The sequence below is a fragment of the Xyrauchen texanus genome, chromosome 39 (genome assembly GCF_025860055.1).
Source record: "Xyrauchen texanus isolate HMW12.3.18 chromosome 39, RBS_HiC_50CHRs, whole genome shotgun sequence".
NCBI lineage: Eukaryota > Metazoa > Chordata > Actinopteri > Cypriniformes > Catostomidae > Xyrauchen > Xyrauchen texanus.
Window position 1 is genome coordinate 8,730,690 of NC_068314.1, and position 24,369 is coordinate 8,755,058.

General features: G+C 43.7%; 1 protein-coding gene across 1 annotated transcript in view; it reads left to right on the forward strand.

Annotated features, from left to right (window-relative positions):
* LOC127632459 (voltage-dependent calcium channel subunit alpha-2/delta-3-like) overlaps positions 1 to 24,369 on the forward strand; it is a 92,310-nt gene that overhangs the window by 38,286 nt on the left and 29,655 nt on the right. The window contains exons 13-17 of the mRNA XM_052111037.1: positions 2,526 to 2,659; positions 10,887 to 10,904; positions 14,557 to 14,631; positions 15,060 to 15,140; positions 15,274 to 15,348. Coding sequence (XP_051966997.1) covers positions 2,526 to 2,659; positions 10,887 to 10,904; positions 14,557 to 14,631; positions 15,060 to 15,140; positions 15,274 to 15,348 — 383 coding nt within the window. The remainder of the gene's footprint in view (positions 1 to 2,525; positions 2,660 to 10,886; positions 10,905 to 14,556; positions 14,632 to 15,059; positions 15,141 to 15,273; positions 15,349 to 24,369) is intronic.

The window sequence follows — 24,369 nt, forward strand, 5'->3', positions numbered from 1 at the left end:
TTCAGGAACTAACAGTATACATGTTGTAGACCTACATCAAGATTTTATCTAATTTCAGCATTTAAATGAAGTTATCATATTTCAATGTAGCTGATTTTAAATAATTTTAAGATATCTTGAGGCCCCCTTGGACGTTTGCTGAGACACTAGTGGGTCACATTCCCCTGGTTGAGAAACAATTTAGAGGAAACAATTATATCGGTTGACTACTAATCAGAATATAAGTGGTTATGGCACCAACAATAATAATTTACCATATGGTACATCATAAAGAGTTGAGTTACACTGTGTCCGAACCAGGCGCGACGCCGCAACACGCTATAAAAAGCATATTTCCATGTTAATCAGAGTTTTTGTCCTAAAAAGCCGCGACACACGACGAGCAACAGTAACAGGGTGATCTATTTTTGAAATGGTTTCAATTTTTGCGACGTCGCGCCGACTAGCTCAGTCACCAAATGGGTCTAAAATTATTCTTATTGCAGTATATTAAAGCCGGCGGCGCACTAGCCGCTTCACTAGTACTTGATTTCGGCGGGGGTGTCACCAGGGACGGACTGGGGCTAAAAAACAGCCCTGGACTTTCTCCCAAATAGGCCCATCATCCGGCCATTCGCCACTAGCCGCGCAACAGACACTAGCCAGGATGTCCTGATAATATGCCACAATACTGTATCAGGCAAGGTATTCACAGCAAGTAACATCTCAAAACCAATGATGATAATAATTGGGGTTGTTTATTAATGAAGCCTCAGCCTTCAAATAAAAACAAAAAATGTACAATACCATCACATCTGCATTGAAAATAAAATACAAGTAATTAAATGTCACTGGCTACAGAAACCTCAAATTACACAAACTTGTAATTATAAAACATATAGTTACTATATACTATAACTTATAACTATTCAAATATAATGTAAGCAAATTTAAAAGTGTAAAAATCTGTCTCCTCTGGTACTACCTGCAGCCTAGTGTGATTTGCAGAAATACACAGCTCCCTGTTCAGATGCACCCATCAGGGCCATAAGGGGTGTCTAACTGCGTGTCAATCACTGCTCATGCACATGCATTCATTCTCCCTGTGGGGGAGGGCCTTAGGAGACCGTTTTGGGCTTTAGTGGAAAGGGGTGAGGGACTGAGAATTTGTCGGTGTTCAAGTTTTTTGGCTAAGTCTTGGATCTTCACAATACAGCACCTTTAATGTTGGGGAAGTAAAAGTTCACAATTTCACAATGTGTATCTGATTGATATGAATAAAACGTGTCTAATTATTATGGAAAGGAATATTATTGCCGTTTCCATAGACATCAGTGTGTATTTTACAAACTCTATGTCTCTCTAAATGTATTGTATTGTTTGTTTAGTACCTACGTATGTGAAATGAAATTATATGTCTGAAACCTAAAACCTAAAAGAAACATTATGTGGTTGAAAACACTGAAAACTAAGTTGTGATATGACAGCGCTGAGCGCGTCCGTCTCTGGCTCAGCGCCAGCCAACGCGCGAAAGCACATTTAATATTAGCAGCTAATCACGGTGCACTGACCGTTCTAATCACACTGGTGTGTGTGTGTGTGTGTGTGTGTGTGTGTGTGTGTGTGTGTGTGTGTGTGCGTGTGTGTGTGTGTGTGTGTGTGTGTGATCGTACGTGCGAAAGGGTTAATTTAGTCCTGGCTGCAGCTCATGTACAAAACTGTACATTTTTCTAAACTGACCTGCTTCCATTACAAATCTGACTGCGGCCGGGGACGAATCACAAACTGGCTAGTAGGCCGACTCTTCTTCCTCAGTTTTTTTTTTACACGTTGCATATAAGTGATCGTATTAGTGTCCCTACTGTTGGCTGTTCATATTGCTTTATTATACTTTTTTTTGTGCCGACGGACGGCCCTCGGTTGGACGGCCGTTCTGGACTTTTCCCGAACGCACAGATTGTCAGTCCGTCCCTGGGTGTCACACACCAACCAAATGTTATGAGGTCTCGCTCGCCTCAGCCGGAGATCTGTCACACACACATGCGCACGCACGCGCACACACTCACACACCGGCTCAGAATGGCAGAGGGGAGACATGCCGGCTCATTCGGACTTTCTCTCCGCTTCCCTGTTACGTGGAGATCTGTGAAAACAGGAGTACCGTGTTAAACATAAACAACCGTTACAGACTGAATTGGGATGCGATTCATTATGTAACGTTGCCTTGTATGTGTGATTGTGTATTATACCCTCGGGGTTTGCCATAGAAAGAGAATGCCCATACAAAGCTTCAGTGAGAAAATGAGTTGCATTCAATAAACAGACTGTTTTGTAGCTGTAATTTTAATCTGTTTTCTACATTTTATTGTCAATTATCCTCATTTTAGTGTATTAATATCACGGTGTGGCGTCGCGCCTGGACAGACTGACTGCGTGTCGTTGGAATCTTATTGCGTCGCGTCTGGTTAGGACAAAGTGTTATGTGTGTTTGTCTGTTACATCTTTGGTTCATTTGCAGTGATGCTGTAATCGTGTATTTTATGCAGGTTATTTTAGTCAGATTTCTACGTTGGCTGACGTACAAGAGAATGTGATGCAATATTTGCATGTGATGAGCAGACCAAAAGTTATCGACCACGAACATGACACAGTGTGGACTGAAGCCTATGTGGACAGCGCAGTAAGTATATAATATAAAGATAATCCCGTAATGTGTATATGAATTTGTTTTTGTATAGCAACACTTTAAAAATTCCCTTACAAAAAGCAAAACAAAAAACTACCTTGCTAACCATACTCTACCACAAAATACTGTATTTAACTCAGTTATTGTACAGTCAACTGTGGTTTTTATTAACCATCACTATAAATTTCATACACTGTTTGAAGGAGATCCCATATTAAGTTATTATGATTTTACTGTAACACTAACTGTACAATGTACAAATAGCTTTGTTAAACCTAAAACCCTATAAATGTACTTCATGTGGATACATTTATATCAACCTGACTACATTAGGTTGCACCAACTAAATACATTTTTTGAGAGTCAGTTTAGGTAGAAATAGCTGTGTGAAGAGATAGCTCACCCAACAACAACAACAAAAGTAAGAATTTACTCACCCTCATGTGTTCCACATATTTTAACTTTCTTCTGTGGAGCACAAAAGGATACGTGAGGCAAAATGTCAGAGACTGACAGCATCAAACACCTTTCACTAGTATGGAAAAAAAGAACTGCATCAGCATGAACAGCTTCTCTCTTTGTGTTCCACGGTAGAAAGTAAGTTATACAGTACAGGTATGAAACAATATGACAGTGAGAACATGATTACAGAATTATTATTTTTTTGGGTGAAGTAACCCTAAAGTTAAATATTTTTTTTAAACTTTTAACAGTATAGTAACGTAAGTTATGTCTATAATTACGGATCTATGAGACCGAACGATGTTTGTCACCACGGTCTTACACTGTATGATGCCATTCTACTACCTATCCTCGAGACACAAATGACAACAAAGTCAGGTGACTGACCTTAAAGGGTTGCCTTAATAAAAACATCAGGGTCAGCTGACCTCATCCTCCTGCCTGGAATGTCACAGTCCATCCCAAGAGGCAAGAGATGGTGATGGTCATCGTTCGGTCTCATATATCCATAGTTACAGACATAACAATCAATTTTATTTCAACCTCACTCAGATCGTCACCACGGTCTTACACTGGATGACTAATACCTTCAGGGTCACATGTAACTCGCTCACTGTCTTTGCTGAGGTTTGAAACTGGAGGTCTGCCTTCACCAGAGGTTCAAAAGGAACTTTGGTCAGTGACTGTAAGACTACAGTGAGGTCCCAGGATAGCGATTTCAAGGTCTTCCTTGGGCTGAGATGGATAGCACCTATGAGGCACTAAGACAACAAGGATTGTTTTCCAACTTTTATACCATCTACCACCTAATGAAATTTGTGGAATATATACAATGTAGACCTTAATTGTGTTAGCTTTCCTTCTTAAGTTTAAGAGTGTAAATTGATGGAAGATTACAATAAATTGACCAAACATATGGCAGGGACAAACCGCCTGTCTTGGCACCAGGTTGAAAACACTTTCCACTTATGTAGGTAGTTTTCCAATGTAGAAGATACTTTGGCATTAATAATGGTTCTTAACACTGCCTCATCTAATCCTTGAGTGAGGGACCCCCTGCTTCATTACATCTGTTTGGCACCCCGTGGTTAGCAAATACATGATATGGCCCAAGATGGGTTGGCAATACAGTTTCACACACTGCTGTTGTCCCCATACCAGTCTCCAGTTCATACTCTACCTTTACGTGTTTTCTACTCCCAGCATTGAACTTGGGTGCATCTTTGGGATAATTCCATGCTTTTCATATCATTTGAGTGTAATCTTCAGCCATAGGGATGGAAAAGGAGGGCTGAATATGGGGACTACCAGATCATACTCCCTGTGTTGATGCTGATATTGTAGCTTCTGAGTCTCAAGGCCAGGGTTAGGGTTAGGGTTAGGGTTAGGGTTTAGGGTTAGGGTTAGGGTTAGGGTTAGGGTTAGGGGTTAGGGTTAGGTAAGGGTTAGGTTAGGGTTAGGGTTAGGGTAGGGTTAGGGTTAGGTTAGGGTTAGGGTTAGGGTTAGTTTGATATTCCTAGAAAGAATATCAAACTGTGAACTCACATCCTCAGAGGTGCAAGACCTGGATTCATCCTCTCGATCATCCTCTGACTCTGCCTGGTCATCACTTCCATATAGCAAGTTATTTGCATGAAGCAAAATAACACCCACAGCTTCACCATCCTGCCCCTTATATGAGGGTAACTCACTAGAAGAGACTGCAAATGGAGATAAGCTCTGCTGTGATCCAACAGTACCACTTCGGTGATCAAGCTGGTTCACTCTGTCAGCTAGATCATGTAGTGCTGTTAGAATCTGTAACCAAGTCTCATCCTGTGTATCTTGGACAACTGAGGCAGTTGCCTGCTTATTCTGAGTCTCATCGTAATGCTGCAGGTCTCTAAGGGACATATGTGATCCGTCCTTCATTTTCGGAAATGCCCCTCAAGCAATGGTCTACTGACATGGCTTTATTACTAAGCGTGGTTCTTTGTAATAACAGTTGACAAAAGCAACACAGGGGTGAACTCATACTAAAGATCAAAGCAGACCAGTTACAGAAATAAGATGTCTGTAGATAATTTTTTTTTTAAAGATAATAATATACACTGGCTGCCAAACGTTTGGAATAATGATACAGATTTTGCTCTTCTGGAAATAAATTGGTACCTTTATTCACCAAAGTGGCATTCAACTGCTCACAATATAAATTCAGGACATTATGTCTGTGTTTCTTAGCCCACTCTAACCTTTTCTTTATGTTTTTCTGTTTCAAAAGTGGTTTTTTCTTTGCAATTCTTCCCATAAGTCCTGCACCCCTGAGTCTTCTCTTTATTGTTGTACATGAAACTGGTGTTGAGCTGGAAGAATTCAATGAAGCTGTCAGCTGAGAACATTTGCGGTGTCTATTACACAAACGTAATAGACATGAAGCAAGCCGCTCTCAGGCATTGAGGGGCGTGGCAGGACGACGCAGTGTCTCGTTCCCTTCTCAGGGAACAAGGGTTATAGTCATAACCCGAGACGTTCCCTTCCGAGGGAACTCGCACTGCGTCGTTGAAAACGACTCTTTGGGGAACGAATGCCCACTAGGCCACGCGCCGAAGAAGGCCTGCCCTAGAGTGAAACTGAACTCAGGCACTCAGCTAGGACGAGAGCACACGTGCAGGCGTACTAGGGAGGTGCAGAAAACCTGATAAAGTGTGCGGGGTAGCCCAACCGGCTGCCTCACAGATCTCCTGGAGGGGCACTCCCGATAAGAGAGCCCTAGAGGACGCCATGCCTCTAGTTGAATGAGCCCTTATGGCCAAAGGTGAAGGCAAATTGCGCACCTTATAGGCCGAGATAATAGCCTGAACAATCCAATTACTAATGGTTTGTTTCGAAGCAGGGAGCCCCTTCTTAGGTGACCCAAAACACACTAACAGTTGGTCCGACCTCCTCCAAGAAGAGGACCTCTCGAGGTAACGCTCAAAGCTCTGACAGGGCAGAGCAAATGGAGCCTCTCTTCTTCTGCCGACACATGAGGTGGAGGATGAATGCCTGCAGGACCGTGAGACCGTGCCGTGTTAGAAGGCACCTTAGGCACAAAGCCAGGTCTCGGGTGCAGAATGGCTTTAACTCCGCCAGGGGCAAACTCCAAGCAAGCTGGTGTTACTACCAGGGCTTGAAGATCTCCCACCTTCTTTAGAGAGGTAATAGCTAAGAGAAGAGCCATCTTGAACGCCAGGTCCTTGGGCGAGGCCGACTGAAGGGGTTCAAGGGGGCCAGGGATAACCCTTCGAGAACCACCGCCAGGTCCCAGGCAGGAACCCTGGACCTGGTTGTCGGTCTCATCCTCTATGTACCACAGAGAAAACGAATGACCAGCTGGTGCCTCCCCAGAGGCCCAGCACTCAATGGTGCATGGAAAGCCGCAATGGCAGCCACGCACACCTTAAGTGTGGAAGGGAGAGACCACGAGAGAAACGATCTTGAAGAAACTCCAGAACTGAAGCCACCGGGCAGTTAACTGGATCTACTTCATGTTCTCTACACCAAGTGGAGAACACATTCCACTTGAGGCCATATAATCTCCTAGTAGACGGAGCCCTAGAGTTAAGTATGGTTTCAACCACCCCGCTGATAGACCAGCATTTAGGTACTGAACCCCCTCAGGGGCCAGACCCACAGTTTCCACAGCTCTGGACGAGGGTGGAAAACTGTGCCCCCTGCCTGAGACAACAGATCCCTCCTCAGAGGAATCTGCCATGGCGGAGCTATCAGGAGTGAGATTATGTCTGAGAACCCTACTCGGGCCGGCCACATCGGGGCAACCAGAAGTAGACTGATGCCCTCTTGGCGGACCCTTTCCAGGACTCCCGGAGCAGAGCGATCGGGGAAATGCGTACAGGCGAAGCCTCGGCCAGGCCTGTACCATGGCATCCAACCCCAGTGGGGCTGGATGTGAGAGGGAGAACCAAAATGGACAGTGGGACGCTCTCGAGACGCGAATAGATCCACTTTCGATGGTCCAAATTTGTCCCATATCAACTTCACCACCTCTGGATGAAGTCTCCATTCCCCGGCCTCAGCCCCTGCCTCGACAGGATGTCTGCTCCCTGATTCTGAACCCCGGAACATACATGCTCTGATAGACAGTATTTTCCCTTGGGACCAAAGAAATTATCTGATGCTCCGGTCTGCACAGAGGGCGCGATCTGAGTCCCCTTGTCGGTTCAGATAAGCTACCACTGATGTATTGTCCGAACGTACTAGGACATGGTAACCTTAGATGTCTGGAAGGAAGCTCCTCAGAGCCCTGAACACAGCCAACATCTCTAGACAGTTTATGTGCCAAGAATGATGATGGTCCTGCCACAGACCCCTGGCAAAGCGGCCGTCCATGACCGCGCCCCAGCCAGTGAGGGAGGCGTCTGTCGAAACGGTTTCCCGGCGACATGACGCTCCCAACACTGGCCCTTGGGACAGGAACCAAGGTTTCTTCCATATTAGCAGAGAACGAAATGCGCGTTAATCAGCGCGTTACTCTGATTTTACGAAATGGATTCCCCTTGGGGGAAAAAAACCCTTGGCTTTCAGCCACCACTGGAGGGGCCTCATGTGTAGAAGGCCCAAAGGTATAAAGTTGGATGCCACTGCCATGAGGCCCAGCAGTCTTAGAAACTGCTTTACAGTGATGGCCTGGCCTAGCTTTAACCCGGACACCATCGCCAGAACGGACTCGATACGTGCAGGAGACATGCGTGCCTGCATCGTAACCGAGTTCCACACAACACCCAGAAACGTTGTGCACTGGGATGGTTGTAACACACTCTTTTTGTGTTGAGTCTCAACCCCAAACTTCGAATGTGGCCAAGGATCTACATCTCGATGCCTAACCGCCATTTCTCGAGACTGGGTCAGAATGAGCCAATCGTCGATATAATTCAGTATGCGGATGCCCTGAAGTCTCAGAGGAGCAGGAGCTGCATCCATACATTTGGTGAATGTGCGGGAGAGAGTGCTAGGCCGAACGGAAGAACCCGATATTGGTAAGCTTCACCCGAAGCTGAACCTCAGGAACCTCCTGTGACATGGAAGGATGGATACATGAAAATAGGCGTCTTTTAGATCTATCGTGACAAACCAGTCCTCGGATCTGATCTGGCTCACGATGGCAGGAATAGTAAGCATTTTGAACCTGAACCTCCTCAAAGGCCGGTTCAAAACTCTGAGATCTAAAATCGGCCTCAACCCCCATCCTTTTTGGAACTATAAAGTACCGGCTGTAAAATCCGGACTCCCTGTCTGCATGAGGAACACGTTCTATGGCCTCCTTTAGCAGCAGAGATTGCACTTCTTGTTCCATCACCTGAGTCTGCTCCGGAACCACTGTAGTCTGCACCACCCCAGAGAATTTTGGGGGAGCGGTGCCCGAACTGCAGTCTGTACCCTGATTTTATTATATGCAGGACCCATGCAGATATGTTGGGAAGATGATTCCATGCCTCTACAAAATCTACTAAGGGAACCAGCCTCTCGAGGCTGGTCTCGGGTGTTTTTCGAGCACCGTTCTCGACTTCCTGAAGTGAGAGACCGGCAGGATTTAGTCGATACATTTCTTGTGACCACAATTGATGCTTGTTTTTTTTTTTTATATATTTTTGACACGAACGGCACGGTGTGCATCCGCTGGAAATTGATGTGGCCCGAGGCGTCAGAGACGGCGGGAACCGACACCGATTTCCTGAGGACGCCGCTGCGAGAACAACCTCGGTTGCTCTGCAGCGGGGGGGAACTCTGTGGTGCGAGGAGCTGACTGATGGCTGGGGCTGATCTGCTTGCCCTACTCGATTTAGACTTACCTTACGGGGGAAGCATCAAGCAGAAAAGATCTAACCTTTTCCTTTATCCCCGATAAATTCAGCCACAGATGCCTCTCTGTGGCCACCATAGCTGCCATTGAGTGCAGGCAAGAACCAGCCCGACCTGCCGCCATGTAAGCCCTACTTATTAAAGCAGATGTATCCCTGCAGGGCTTACTAGGCAGCGCCGGGGTTTTAGCCCATATCCCGTGCCCCCAAAACATCGTCTGTAATCACCACACTGGGGCTGGAGACACGGGACGAATGCGGTTTACCCCATGATCTCGAGATATATATTTATATATTTTTTTGTGGAGATCAGGGAAAAACAGCAAACCCCGGCGCTGAGGTTGTGATCTGTGCCGCAGGAAACGCTCGTCTAATTTGTCTTTCAACTTGCGTTTCCTGCTCATTTTGTGGCCAGCTGATATCAAGTCTGGCCACGGCATGTGTCACAACCTCAATCAGCTCCTCATAAGCTTGGCCGAAAACTGGCGTGCTTGACTCACGGTCGTCCGCATCAATGCTGAGCATATCCACTTCCTCGGAAGCAGAGAGCTCAGCATCAATGCTGAGCATATCCACTTCCTCGGAAGCAGAGAGCTCAAGCATTGGGACCTGATCGTGGGCAGAAGAAGCCGCGACGCGGGCTTCTGCACCACTCACAGTAGGCTCGGGATCCTCAAACGAAGAATGAGAAAGTGCCGCAGCAGTCTCATTCTCATCTGCAAGATCCCGCTGCGAACCCCACGATCTCAACCGCCGCGCTGCCTCAACAGACGCGGGACCAGATCCATGGGGAACGCGAGCCTGACCGTGATCATCAAAGCACGCCAACCGGGAGCGCAGCACTCTCATGGGTAGTGCTTCACAACTTTCACAGGCAGATCCCTCAAAAGCTGCCTGTGCGTGCTGCGCTTCCAAACAATTCACACATAAAGCGTGCGTGTCCCTACCCGTAATGAAACGAGGGCAGAGGTGCACGCACTTCATGAACTGTTGGGTGGCCATAATATTTTTAAATCAGACAAACAACACCAAATAAGACAAACAATACACATAGAGCGCTTGCTGAAGAGCGAAAGCTAATGTGTTTGTGTGCCGGCGTCACTTTTATGCATCCGGTTATGCCGTCACATGTTACGTCATGACGCAACACCAATCAAGATTGGAATAGTTTCATTCATAATTCAGAGGCGCACGCTAAGGAGCGTTCCCCAAAGAGTCGTTTTCAACGACGCAGTGCGAGTTCCCTCGGAAGGGAACAGTTAGAAATTACAATTAAAATCCACTTGTTTAACTTATTAATACGCATCAGAAATAATCAATATAGTTACTATAAATACTAATAGTGAAAAATGACAAGGGTACTCACCAATCTCATTGCAATCAGATTAAATAAATATATGGAGAAATCCACCGCAATCCTCAGGGACACAAGGCCACAATGGTGAAATTTCTGCCAGAACAGTGTACAAATGCAAGCTACCAAACTGGTCTCAGATGAGGTGAGAAAGGCAAGAGGTAGAGGTCGTCTTACCCAGATGTTTTTATAATGAAGCCAACCCCTTAATGTCAGTCACCTGACTTTGTTATCATTTGGGTCTCAATGATATGTTGGCGTCATTCAGTGTATGACTATGGCATCAGTGCTGAGTGAAGTCGAAATAGATCTGGTATTTTGGTGGAAACCATGATTGTCATTGTACATTTTGGGGGCATGTCTGAAAAAAAATCTAAAATGTTTTCTTTAGTAAATGTGTGTGTTCTACAACAACCCTTCAACAACAACCCCCATTTCACATTTCACCATTCATGAAACACTATGAACAATAACGGGCCACACACTGTAGGTCAAGTGTCTCTTGTAAGTGTGTTGACATAAGCACATGTCAATGACGTATTATTTTTTTCCCCCTGTGACCCTATAGCTTGCACAGGCACACAAGGTAACAGTCCTAACCGGTATCTCTTGAGGCTGTATTCTGAAATCTAGTGAGCTGCCTACGGAAACAGCATTTTAAAATTATCATAGGTGTGCTCCCAACACTAAGGCAGTTCTAAAATGCTTAGATTAAGGCTAAGGCCTTCTAAGATACCTTGTTTTGGACAAATTCTAAAGCAGCATCACATATATAATTTGGAGAATGAATTGCGATGTAAAAAAAAGAAGAAAAAAAAGAAGAGTTTTTTAATATTGATGAAGCAACAAAGTTTGTGTGAAATTAAATATATAAAAATAAATATTATATAATTATAAATATTAAAGTTATATAGTGTATTATAAGGGCAATAGTTTATGATCAAATTTGTCAACTTATACAAACAATTTTAAAACATCAAGATGGTTTTTGGAATAACAAAGTAAGATAATGCCTGTTCAGAATAACCACTTTAGAAAAGGGGGAACAATTTCCTGTTAATTTTAATCACATTTGGTAATTCATACAATTTCAAGCATTCTATAAACAAATGAACTTCCATTGTGATTGGATTGGTCAATGTGAGTCCACTTTGAAAGTTCTTCTTTACAAATCAATTTATTTTGTCTTAAAATGTGATCATTTCAGGAATTCTCTTTAGCTACATAAATTTAATTTATTAATTTTCATAAATAAATGCTAGCCCTTTTTAGGTATTACTATGTTAGCTTAGCAACATGCTAACATGAAATTGTGAGTCGAGATTTCCATGTGCTTCACATGAGCAGCGCTATTTTTATAACACATAGAGTTGCTGCCCATTTAGAATGTTCCAAATCAGTTACTTTTAGAGGTTCCATTGCCATTAAGATACCTATGTAGACAGTAGACAGCAAGGCAGCTCACTAGGTTTTGGAAATGGTGCCTGTGTCCATTCTTTCACTCAAAACCTGGTGTCTTGCTGCATTTCTTCATCGTGATTTGCTTTCAGTATTCCTTTTCTGGAATCTGAAATGTTTTATTAGTTGCTGAACATTAATGTGGTGCAAAGTGCCACGGTGACACACCGAAAGGAGAGAGAGAGAGAGAGAGAGAGAGAGAGAGAGAGAGCGAGAGAGAGAGAGTTTGAGTGAGATATGGTCAGAGATAGGACTTGGCTTCACTACTGCTGGGTATGTTGAGAATTGCAATACCGACTGCTAGGCTAATTTCATTGCCGATAAGTCCAACCCATACACACACAAATGCATGTGTTCTCACCCATCCAATGCCTTTGACACACTCTCTCTCTCTCATATACACACAGACGGTGTTGGGAATTGTTCTCTTGAGTGTGTGTTGCTGTATTTTGGCCACTGAGACATCCCATTCATCATTTTGAAGATCATTGCCTTTTATCTCCTAAAGCTGTAATAAAACTGACATTGAAGCATAGGGGGTGAGAGAGAGAGACACACAGAGAGAAAGAAAGAAGGGCAGAAAGAAAGGAAAAGGGAATCACAAGGTTAATTCACAGATTTAATTGTGGCTCCTGCAGGATACACCTCCAGTGTTCTGCACAAAGCCAACCAGACTGAACAACTCAAACTGAGCTAGAGGAATTTTTGTAGCTATTGAATGGAAGACAGAACAAGAACAGCCTCGTAACCATCTTCAGTGGGACTGAGGGAGAGTTTTTCACATGTTCTGGAAATAAAACTTAGTACATTTTGTGAAGCAAGACAAAACATGCCATAAGTCTTCTAAAGTCATACAATAGCTTTGTGTGAGGAATAGAACAAAATGTCAGAAAAGGGCAATATCATGAAAATGTTAACCATACCATGGTCATTAACTTTTTTAATGGTTCAGTTACGCCTATATTTACTGTATTATAGTGCTATATTGTTTTTTTGTTTTTTTGTTTTCAAATGAGCCCAATTTCCAAAACAAAATGTTCATCTCTATTGTATGGTCGCAAAAGAGGGCTCAAAGGACACTTTACATTTACTTCATATTAGCGAGAATCATGTTCAAGAAAGTCAAGCACTTGTCTAAGAAATGTATACACTGACTTTGTCATAACAGTGCGGCTTTTTGTACTTAGAAGATCCAAATGTATGAGGTTGCTGCATTTCAGTGCTGTGTAATGTCCATAACATTTTAGACGTTTATATTAGAAGTTAAGATCACTCAAACAACTTTCAATGCAAAAAAGTTGATAATTTCTGTGCAAATTAACTTACATTAATATTAAGGATGATGAAAAAATTGTCTTTCTTCTTTATATACTCATAATAAATCAATACGGACTTGACAGTTATGAACGCTTCATATCAAATCATGTGGATATCAATGGGAAAACCAAAAACCTCCACTACTCGTACTTTTACCATGGTGATTGCGATAGATTGCTGACTATCAATTTGATTTGTGATATTTGTGGTATATTGAAATTTGTTTTAAACTTACTCTATTTATAGCCAACATTTGGAAAGCGATCATTTTGACATAAATGTCCCAAGCTTTGCAATTTAAAATGTAATATGATAGCTAAACATTTATCATGTGAGATTGCAGCTGCTTAGTCTGTGCCACACACACCCGCTAGAGAGCGCCGCTTCTTCACTCCGTCTCAAGTGGTGAATGCAGACTATATTTTAAAAGTAGACTTTGCCGTTTAGTAATCAATCCATCATGCAGCTTTCTGGATATCATGCCAATGTGTCGGAGGTCAAAGTCTACAGGTTTCAAAGCATTTTGTATGGTGTTCCCTTATTATGTAAGTGCTGCTTTCACAACTGTCATGTCCGTAATGGAGAGATGTCATGTCCATAACGCCCCCATTAAAGTGAAAATGACAAAAACTAAGAAATAATGTTCTTCGGAGTGCCAGCCCTTCTGCATTCTGTGACTATTGTTATTTCTGGATTTATAACAAAGTGTGCTGTCTCCCAAAAACTCATGTCAATTTTTTAATGTCCATTAATTTACCAATCTAAACTGGAAAAAAATAAAACTTGTCTAGACTGAAAATTGACTGATGTCAGGATTCTATTTGCAGTGGTTTATGATTATACATACAAGTGGTTTTATACCATTAGTTTTCGGGTAAACAATACCTTTAATATCTGATGCATTTCTGCTTCTCTGGCACATATATTTTGTTTTAAGAGTGTTTTAGTGTCTGTACTGAAAAGAAGTGGACAAAAATACCATTTAAAGATAGGAAACACCATTATTTTCTTTCATTTTTTCTTTTCAGAAACACAAACAACCGCATAAACAAATCATAAACAAAGGGCCACTGTAAAACACATGTGTTGTGGACATAAGCACACAAACACACACACATAAGGGTTAGGTAGGGGAATAGCAGACCTACTTTCAGCGAGCCCATGCGTTAAATCATGTCAGCTCTCATCGTGTTCACAGCTGAGCTTACAGTTCAGCTACAGGAATGAACCATCCTCACCAGATCACCCTTCACTTGTCTACACCACGCACGGCCATTAATCAAAATGTCGGTCTGAATATTTCATATTCGCAGTAACTTCTTTGATATAAAGAAGGCCTGTAGGTCAAAAAAATAAAGATTGTTTGAAATGGCCATGGTGTTTAATGTATATCCAAATTATGTATTTTGTGTATTTTACTATTTTACTCTTTAAATCGGAAAGTCTTTTTTTCGATCTGTCAGCAGCTTGGTGAAAACAAAAGTCCAAATCCGATGACTACTGTGGCCATGCCTGTGTTTAGCACCAAGAATGAAACGGTGAGGAGAGTTTCTCTGTGTTTGTGTGTGCAAAAGCAAATGTGATCTTATTAGCATTCCTGGGCAAGTGTAGTTAATGGTTTCACCTACTGTCTATTTCATACATATTGAGCTTTGATGATAATAAATATTCAGGATTGAAAAAATGCAAATGAATTTACTTTTGTTAAATGTCCCATCTAGGTTTGATTCATATTTAAAAATTATTTTTATAATTTAAAGGTGAAGTGTGAAATTTCTGTGCCACTAGCATCACCAAACAGAAATGCAAATTGAGTGTTTTTCTGAATACTCTTTTCTGTCTGCAGATGGTCAGTGTTGCTACATCTGGCTGTATTTCTGTCCAAATAAATAAAAAAAAGTCCAATCTCTGTACAAAAGCATACATGAGAAAGTAAAATGGTTTCACAGTATGTGTCTATCCGCAGAAAAACCAAGGCATTCTGCTAGGTGTCGCAGGCACTGACATCCCCATTCAAGAGTTAATGAAAACCATTCCAAAACACAAGGTAGGAAATTAATAGGACTAAATAACTGGCAGGAATTAAAAATCAATGTTAATCTCTTCAAGTTTACACGTTCTGTACCTTAAAAGGTGTTGAAGAGTAGTAATTCTTTTTAATCTTATCTTTTTTTCTCCAGCTTGGAATACATGGATATGTGTTTGCCATTACCAATAACGGATATATCCTGACACATCCTGACCTGAGGCCCCTGGTAAGGAGTGAAATCTTGTTTTGTGTCAACAAACGCACACATCCAACCTCATTCCAGGACTATATATTGCTGCATTCCATTCATAGTCGGAAATGGTATATTCCTATTTGATATCGATTTCCGACCATAAAGGCGTTCTATTGCCCAACACTCGAAGATGATGTATAAAGAAACAAAACGGTATTGGTACCATAAGCTTTAGAGTTAAAGTGTCCTAGCAACCAAGGAGTGGAGGATAGATAATGCTTCGCAAAGTGTCCCAGGTGTATGTTCAACAGAGAGAATCATTTACCTCCAAGAGCAAATCAAATTTAAGAAACTATTAACTTAAATATAATTTTTTTTTTACAATAAATTGTGAACAGCTGATCATTCTGAAATTTGCCATATACATACAGGAAGTCTAGATAAGGCTGTGTACCGCATGTTATGAGAATAGGCCACAAGGTGGCACTTTATATAAAATGCTAATTATAATTTGTTTTGCTAAACACTCCTGAATGGTACAACATTTTTAAAAAAAACTAAACAACAACAATAATAACTCTAAAACCATTTTATCAAGGAAGTTGAAATTTCACATGCATCTTCTTTGGATAATTTGCTAACATTTGATTGGCTACCAAAAGCTTATCAAATCTCAGCAGCTAATAAATTGCGCTGTGAATGGTTCATTAGGAAATTTGGCATCCACCTACAGATTAAGATGAGAATCGTTCACTATAGGTGGCACTATAATAAGCTAATTATGTTCCCTTTCAAGAAGGTAACTTTGATGCTGCATCAGTAGCCAGGGGAGGTGGCCATGAAACCCTATGCCATTATGCCAACTCGATTGCTGGTGATGCTTGGTGTTCCACCACATGCCCACTTCTTTGCAGGTATAGGGCATTTTTGCAAATATTTCCATAAACAAAAAAGCAATATATCCCTGATGTCCCAAGTGCTGTTCCTGACAGAGCTCATTGAAACTCATGACACTTCACTCTAGTGGCTCGCTTTTGTTCTGAAAGCAGAGGCCACTCCCCTCTCCTCCAGCTTGCTCCTCTGTGGCTCCTGAGGGATCAGATGAGAGAGAGGATGAGATATAGAGCCTGGAGATTTTTGGAGGGTTTGTCACAGACTCAAGCCTTGCATGCCACCTTTTCACTGTATTAGGCAGCTCACCCGTTGAGGATGAGCGCTGTATGTAGCCTGGGCTGAGCCCTCGCTGAGACAGCCCTTGCTGTGATGCTCGCTAAGATTGTGTTCATGAGGAAACATGAAATTCAACACATTTCACTCTCAGCTCGCTTTCATTCTGAAGGATGAAGCTGATCCCCTCTCCTCCTACTTGCTCTTGCTTGTGCCTGGGATGCTATATTGCTGGTTCTCTGAGTTGGTTAAATTTCTCATTTGAGCCTTAAAAAAGGGGGAAGGTGTTCACCACATCGGCGCACCTTCAAGCATCAGAGCCGGTCTTGATTTTCTCCCTGTTCAGTGAGAATTCAGGTCTCTGGTTGAGCCACCTTTGTGGTGCTTGTTAAAAGCACCTTGCCACAAATTGGCATTCCAGCCACTAAGATCTCTGACCAGGAAATTGGGAGGTCAATGACATGCCTGGCTAAAAATTTTCAGGGATTTACTTTTCATTTTCTCCACTGTATGGTGAACAAGCAGATTTTACGCTCAGAGGTATGATACCTCTTTACCAGAGATAGAGATAGAAGAAGTACAGCATGTGAGGCATAGCATGGAATCTACAGATGCTAATTTTCTTCTCAAGCAGGATGGTGGGCTGTGGCCTATACTGGACTTAAGCTACTTTCATTGGACACTTAAGTCTCTGTAACATGGGTTAAAATGGGCAAGGAGGAAGCTGGAATCGGATGAAGCATCAAAGCCTTATCCCTCTTCTCGGCTGATTAGCCCAATTTGGGGCCAGTGTTGCACACTCCTGGCCCCACCCTCCTCCTCAATACACGTCTCCCTCCTTTGCCTCAGGCTGGGGAACCCCCGGCATGACATACATCCACCCCTCCTTTCCGAGGGGGCATTGCCTTTCTGGCTCCGCCTGCCGGTAGGCTTTCCCTGCCTTTTGAGACCTGGGAGGGAGACAAGATGAGGGAAAGAGGAGAGGGAAAGGGCAAGGTGGTGCAACAGTGAGAGAAAAAAAATAACACACCGTCACCTGGTCCTTGACCACTCCTCCACCCTCAACAGCCGCTCCTCCGACCCATAAATAAGTGGCATATATAATTGCAAGAAACCTGAACAGCTTAAGTGTAAACCACATATTGTTGACCTCGTGTCCTCCATGACAACGAGCTTCACTAATGGCTCAACAGCCACTGGTTCCCAAAGGTGGTAGAGCTGTTGGATACTGCCCCTGGAAACTTTGAGTATGGATCTGCTCTCGCAAGCTCGAGACACTATTTGAATCCTCACCCAGAGCTGTGGAGACTACATGTCTGCCCTCTCAGCTGGTGCTAGACACCATACTACAGGCCACGGCCCCCTCAACGAGGTATCTGTATGCTTTGAAATGTAATTTTTTTGCTGATTAGTGTTCATCCTCAATTGAGAACCCAACACATTCATGAAGTCTGCCTGTTGTAGCAGGCTACATGGCCCTGCTGCCATGGAAACAGGCAATGAGGCTAGGTTACTGCTAGCTAGCTATCTGACTCATTTTATCTCATTGTGTACCGAAAAAGACAGCACTGACAATGAAATGTACAGCTATCGACTGAGCAGAACAGTAACTCCAACATCAACACCGTTTCTGTTTATTTATGTAATATTTAGGTAAACATTTTTTCATGATCCATAGCGCTGTCACAGACAAGAAAGTGTCTGTTACGATCCCTGGTTGTCTGCCCCATGTTTTCCGTGTCACCGTCACCATGTTTCCCGGTCTTCATCACTATGTCATTGTTCATTTACATTTACATTTACACATTTATGCATTTGGCAGAGGCTTTTATCCAAAGCGACTTACAGAGCCCTTATTACAGGGACAATCCCCCCGGAGCAACCTGGAGTTAAGTGCCTTGCTCAAGGACACAATGGTGGTGGCTGTGGGGTTTGAACCAATGACCTTCTGATTACCAGTTTACCATTTATGTGGTTTAGACCACTACACCACCACCACTCCCACCTGTCTGTCATTTGTATCATCATGTGTCTGTGTATTTAAACCCTGTTGTTCCTCCCTTACCTTGTCATTCGTTGTCTCAACTGTTGTGATGTCGCTGTTGTTCCCACTGTTTTGATGTTTTTGGAAGGTCTATTCTGTCTCCTGTCTCAGCCGTGTTCATCCTGCCGTGTTTTCCCAGTTCGTGTGCCCTTGAATGTTTTCGTTTCTGTTTGCCCATCGTGGTAGTTTAATTTGTTCCTGTCTGTTTATTTTCACTCTGTTCAATAAACCCGCACATAGATCCAAACTCCCCGTCTGCCTCCGCCTTCTTTCCATAACAGAATGAACAACCCACCATGGATCTAGCGGTTCTAGAAGCCAACTGTCAGCTGCTCAGTTTAATGCAGGAAAACCGTCCGGTAGAGGACCACGTTCGCGATTTCCTGGAACTAGCGAGTGCCATGGACTTTCTGGACTCCTGCTTGGTGGGTTTCTTCCGGGCCAATCTGAACAGTACGCTCAAGGAGCGGTTGCCACCGGCGACGCGCGGCTGGACGCTCCGTGAATTTGTGGAGGAGACTCTGCTGGCCTGTGGTTCGTCGTTCACTGTGGGCGTCGTCGAGGAGGACCCCGTTGCTCCTCCCACAGTGGTAACCCTCCATTCGCCCATGGTTCGTCCCTTCACGCCTGCCTTGGTCAAAGAGCCAGTGCTGCCAGCTTCGTCTGCCCAGAGGAGGAGAAGAAAGGCTTCCGTTCCCCAGTTCACGCCTGCCACAGTCAGCGAGCCAGCGCCTACACCAGCCACGGTCAGCGAGCCAGCGCCTACGCCTGCCACGGTCAGCGAGCCAGCGCCTGCAGCCCCTACCGTCAGCGAGCCAGCGCCTGCAGCCCCGACCATCAGCGAGCCAGCGCCTGTAGCCTCGACCGTCCCAGAGCCAGCGCCAGCAGCCATGACCGTCCAAGAGCCAGCGTGTCCCGAGGCTCCCAGGGCTCCACCTCTCGAGCCTCCCAGGGCTCCGCCCCTCGAGCCTCCCATGGCTTCAATTCCTGAGCCTTCCATGGCTCAGCCTCCCAGGGCTCTGCCTCCCGAGCCTCCTACGGCTCCGCCTCTTGAGCCTCCCAGGGCTCCGCCAATCGAGCCTCCCAGGGCTCTGCCTCTCGTGCCTCCCAGGGCTCCGCCACTCGAGCCTCCCAGGGCTCCGCCTCTCGCGCCTCCCAGGGCTCCGCTTCTAGAGCCTCCTACGGCGCCACCTCCCTCGGCTCCGCCTCCAGAGCCTTCCAGGCCTCCGCCTCCTGTGCCTTCCTCGGCTCCACCTCCTGAGCCTCCAGAGCCTCCCTCAGCTCCGTCTCCAGAGCCTCCCTCAGCTCTGCCTCCTGAGCCTCCCATGGCTGTCCTGTGGCTGCCTCCCAGGCCTCCTGAACCTGTCCCTGCCCCTTGGACTGCCTTCTTGCCCTCTGTGCCCCCTTGGACTGTCTCTGTGCCCCCTTGGACTGTTTGGTTTCCCCGTGTGTTCTCTGTGGTCTGCCAGTCCCCCCCTCATTCCTTGGACGATTTTGTTTTTTGTTTTTTTTACAAAAAGGGGGGGGTATGTTACGATCCCTGGTTGTCTGCCCCATGTTTTCCGTGTCACCGTCACCATGTTTCCCGGTCTTCATCACTATGTCATTGTTCACACCTGTCTGTCATTTGTATCATCATGTGTCTGTGCATTTAAACCCTGCTGTTCCTCCCTTACCTTGTCGTTCGTGTCTCAACTGTTGTGATGTCGCTGTTGTTCCCACTGTTTTGATGTTTCTGGAAGGTCTACTTTGTCTCCTGTCTCAGCCGTGTTCATCCTGCCGTGTTTTCCCAGTTCGTATGCCCTTGAATGTTTTCGTGTTTTAGTTTCTGTTTGCCCATCGTGGTAGTTTCATTTGTTCCTGTCTGTTTATTTTCACTCTGTTCAATAAACCCGCACATAGATCCAATCTCCCCGTCTGCCTCCGCCTTCTTTCCGTAACAGTGTCTCTTCCTCTTGTGATGTTTATTGGTGGTTGGCAATTTGCCACCTACTGAGCTGGAGAGTGACACGTCACAATAAAGTCTTTCAGTGGAGTCAAACGTCTGTTGAAATTTATGAAAGGTCTCACACCTTAAGTAGGATCAAATCCTAAACTGAGTATACTTGAAAGGTAGTTTACCCTCTGGAGTTTACTTGTAAACAAATATGTTATGTTTACATTCATCCTTGAGGTCTAACAAACATGTGGAATGCATTTCCTCCCTCATTAATGGTATGAAATGTATATTGTGTGTGGCTTGGTGAGCAAGAGACAGATACAGTGGGTGTAGCATCAAGCCTTAGAGAGGCATTTATTGAAAATAATAATAAACATAATATGTTCATAAAATGGCAAAAATACTGTCCAGGGGTATGGAGATCAAAATAAAAGGGGATTTGGCGTCATTGCGGTGCAACGGGGCTCTGTGAAGATTTGGATAAGTGTCCATGGAATGGCCCCGGCGTGAGCGGGATCCGACAGCTGCACGCGCTCTCCTCCTGGGTCTGAGGCACTTGGGGAGGTGGCATCCTTGGCGGCCTATCTTCCCAGGCCCGTGGAAGGTGAGAGTTGAAGGCGGCCCGGCCTCTTCACCTGAACACCTAAACATGTGCTGTCCTCCCTGTTGATGCATCTAATTTGCACCGGGAGTCCAAGGAGTGGTTCTGGCAAGGCATCTAACTTGGCCAAAACCTCCTTCTCTCTGCTCCTGGGCCAACGAGGATGTCAGTGTGTGCACATATGGAGAATAGAAGGCGGCTCCTCGAGAAGAGGTGCACTCTGCGTTTATTTGGCAGCTGTTATGAGGCTAAATACACATTCACGTGTGCTTCATTCCCACACTGCCCAAACAAGGCTTATTAATTATGTGCCTTTTCTCTCTCCTGCCCACTGCCATCGTGAGCCTTGCTAAAGAATGGCCCTCAGAGGCGGGGCAATGATGTCGAGAGGGAGGAGCGGGTCTTTCTGCCACATGTGATAAATATCAATATCGAATGATATGAAAGATATATCATGATAAAAGTTTTTGTCATATTGCTCAGCCCTACTAAGAACACCCCATTCTGGTCTGTGATATAGAGCTGGTGTTAAATATGCATTTTGGTTCTCTGTTTAAGCCAATAGAGCATAATCTTTGAAGACTGTTCTGCTACCTGCTTTGGCATCAGTCAGACATTTTGGAGTCCTTCAGGCCTTTCGGTCAGCAACATTTATTAGAGTTTGAATCGGGCATGTCAAAGGCCAATCTCAAGCCCAGAGGGGGTTTTGTGCCCATAGTGCTGGCAACCCCTTTTAGGGCTCAGGTTGTTACACTGGAAGCATTCATTTCTTGACCCCCCTTAGTTACAAGGCTAAGAGACTGCACATGCTCTGCCCTGTGAGGGCATTACCCTTGTACATTGACCTAACGAGTCAATTCAGGGGGTCTGAACAACTCTGTGTTTGCTTTGGAGGCAGCTCACAGTGGCCATCTCCAAGCAAATTTCCTGCTAGGTCGTGGATACCATTTTGCTCAATTATGATTTGCAAGGCATACAATGCCCCATGGGTATTAAAGCTCATTCCACCAGGAATATTGCCTCCTGGGAATGGGAAAGGGCGTGTCACAAAATACATACTTTATGTCTGGGTGCAGGTTGGGCTTACCAAACAACTTTGCCAGGTTTTATAACCTGTATGTATCTTACCTGTCTTCACAGATTTTCATAGAAAAATAGGGTTGATTTTCCAGTGACCACTGGCCAGTTAGTTAGTGTCATTGTATTTAGTGTTAAAACTGTGTAAAGTCTCTATTTCCATTAATGTGGATGAGAACATGCAAACAATGTTTCCCTACACTGTTGGCTAGTGTCATTGTACCAGAGCCCTTGGCCAGGCAACAGCCCTGCTGTTTTGCAATATGAAGGGATGGTTATAGTAATGTATTTTACTAACCTGTTGGCTAGTGGGCATTTCCCTATCACTAGCATGACGTTATGTAATATGGCTCCCACATGGTCAGCCACTGGTATTTCCTCTGAATCATTCAGTGCCCCCAAATCATTGATTATGTGGATTTCCATTTCCACAAGAAATTCTTTCTATCAATTTATTTTTTTTACTCATCCTAGGCCCTTTGTCTGATTCATTCTCAATTTGGTATGTATGATCTAAAGATTTAAAAAAAAAGTTATCAAAAGAAATTATATTAATTTTAGCGTTAAAAAATATGAGCCAACACATTTTTGGTGTGGTCTATAATGACCAATTGGCCTGTATCTTTAGAGCACAGTTTCCAAAACTAAAACTTGGTACACATGGACAATAAGACATTCTGGGGGGACATGCCAAATTTAAATTTCAGATGCTAGGGGGTACTATGCTTTAAGAAAATTATTGTGTAACTGAGATCCAAGAAATTTTAATTTTACACCAAAACAACTATAACCACAAGATCTATTCTTTCAAATTTGGCTATTTTAGTCATGTCCTCTTCACATGTGCTTGGGCCTCAATAATATTTATTTGTATTTTGCTTACAAACATTTTTAATATAGGTTTGTCACACCAATCTCACCTGAATCTCTGCAGAATCTGAGTTTTTCTGAGTTTCCAAGTTGGAAGTGTGTTGCATTTTCCAAGTAGAAAGTTGGAATCTCCAAGTTGAATGGAATGCAGCGCACGTTTTTTAACATTGCCTAAAATAGATATAAAATGATGATAGTTCAACAACACTAGCTACTAAAGAAACTAAGAACTCAATACATCCATACCCAAACAAGCTGGCTCAGGTAAAATGTATCCACACATGCAGTGTGTGCTTGTGAGAGCACTGGTGGGATGCTGAGGTCATTGTAATCCCAATCCTTTTCCTCTGATATATTGCATGCAGGAGTAAAAGCCCATTCATGTGCTTGCCAGGGCTGATCAGAGCACCGAGGTAACTCACCCTTCACAGGGACACCCCTCACCCTGCTCTCAGTCACCACCCTTGACTATGTGTGTGTGTGTGCGCGTGTGTGTGTGCGCGTCTCTGTGTATTTGTGTTGGTGTTTTCGTCGTAATGTGACTCAGTGCTGCTGTGTATTAGCTTGTGATTCCGTAGAGGTTGGTGTGCATCAGTCAAGGCTTCAATAAACCATTCTGAATGTATGTAAAGTGTGTTTGTTCAACAATCTAGAGTGTATTTACAGAGCACACAGACTATCTGTTGTTGTACACTGCTACACACAGACAGTGTTTACTATTATTAAATGTAATTAATGCCAAGATGAGTATTATTAGCATTGTTCACAACCGTTTAAAATGAACTGGACTGAACTCAAGGATAATATCTTCTAAATTTATTCAACTTCATATTCTTATTAAATTTTACATGCATAATTAGACTCTGTTCCAAACCCTAATGAGCTGTCTACTCTAATTGCATTTTTAGGCATTGGTTGTGCACTTCTGACACAAAGAACATATGCGTTTCATGTGTCCTTCATAGATAATCTGTCAAGAATTCAGAAGAACATCATTCAAGAAGCTGTAATATACAGGTGAAACTCGAAAAATTAGAATATCGTGCAAAAGTTCATTAATTTCAGTAAATCAACTTAAAAGGTGAAACTAATATATTATATAGACTCATTACAAGCAAAGTAAGATATTTCAAGCCTTTATTTGATATAATTTTGATGATTATGGCTTACAGCTTATGAAAACCCCAAATTCAGAATCTCAGAAAATTAGAATATTACATGAAATCAATAAAAAAAAGGATTTTAAATACAGAAATGTCAGCCCTCTGAAAAGTATAATCATGCATATGTACTCAGTACTTGTTTTGGGCCCCTTTTGCATTAATTACTGCCTCAATGCGGCGTGGCATGGATGCT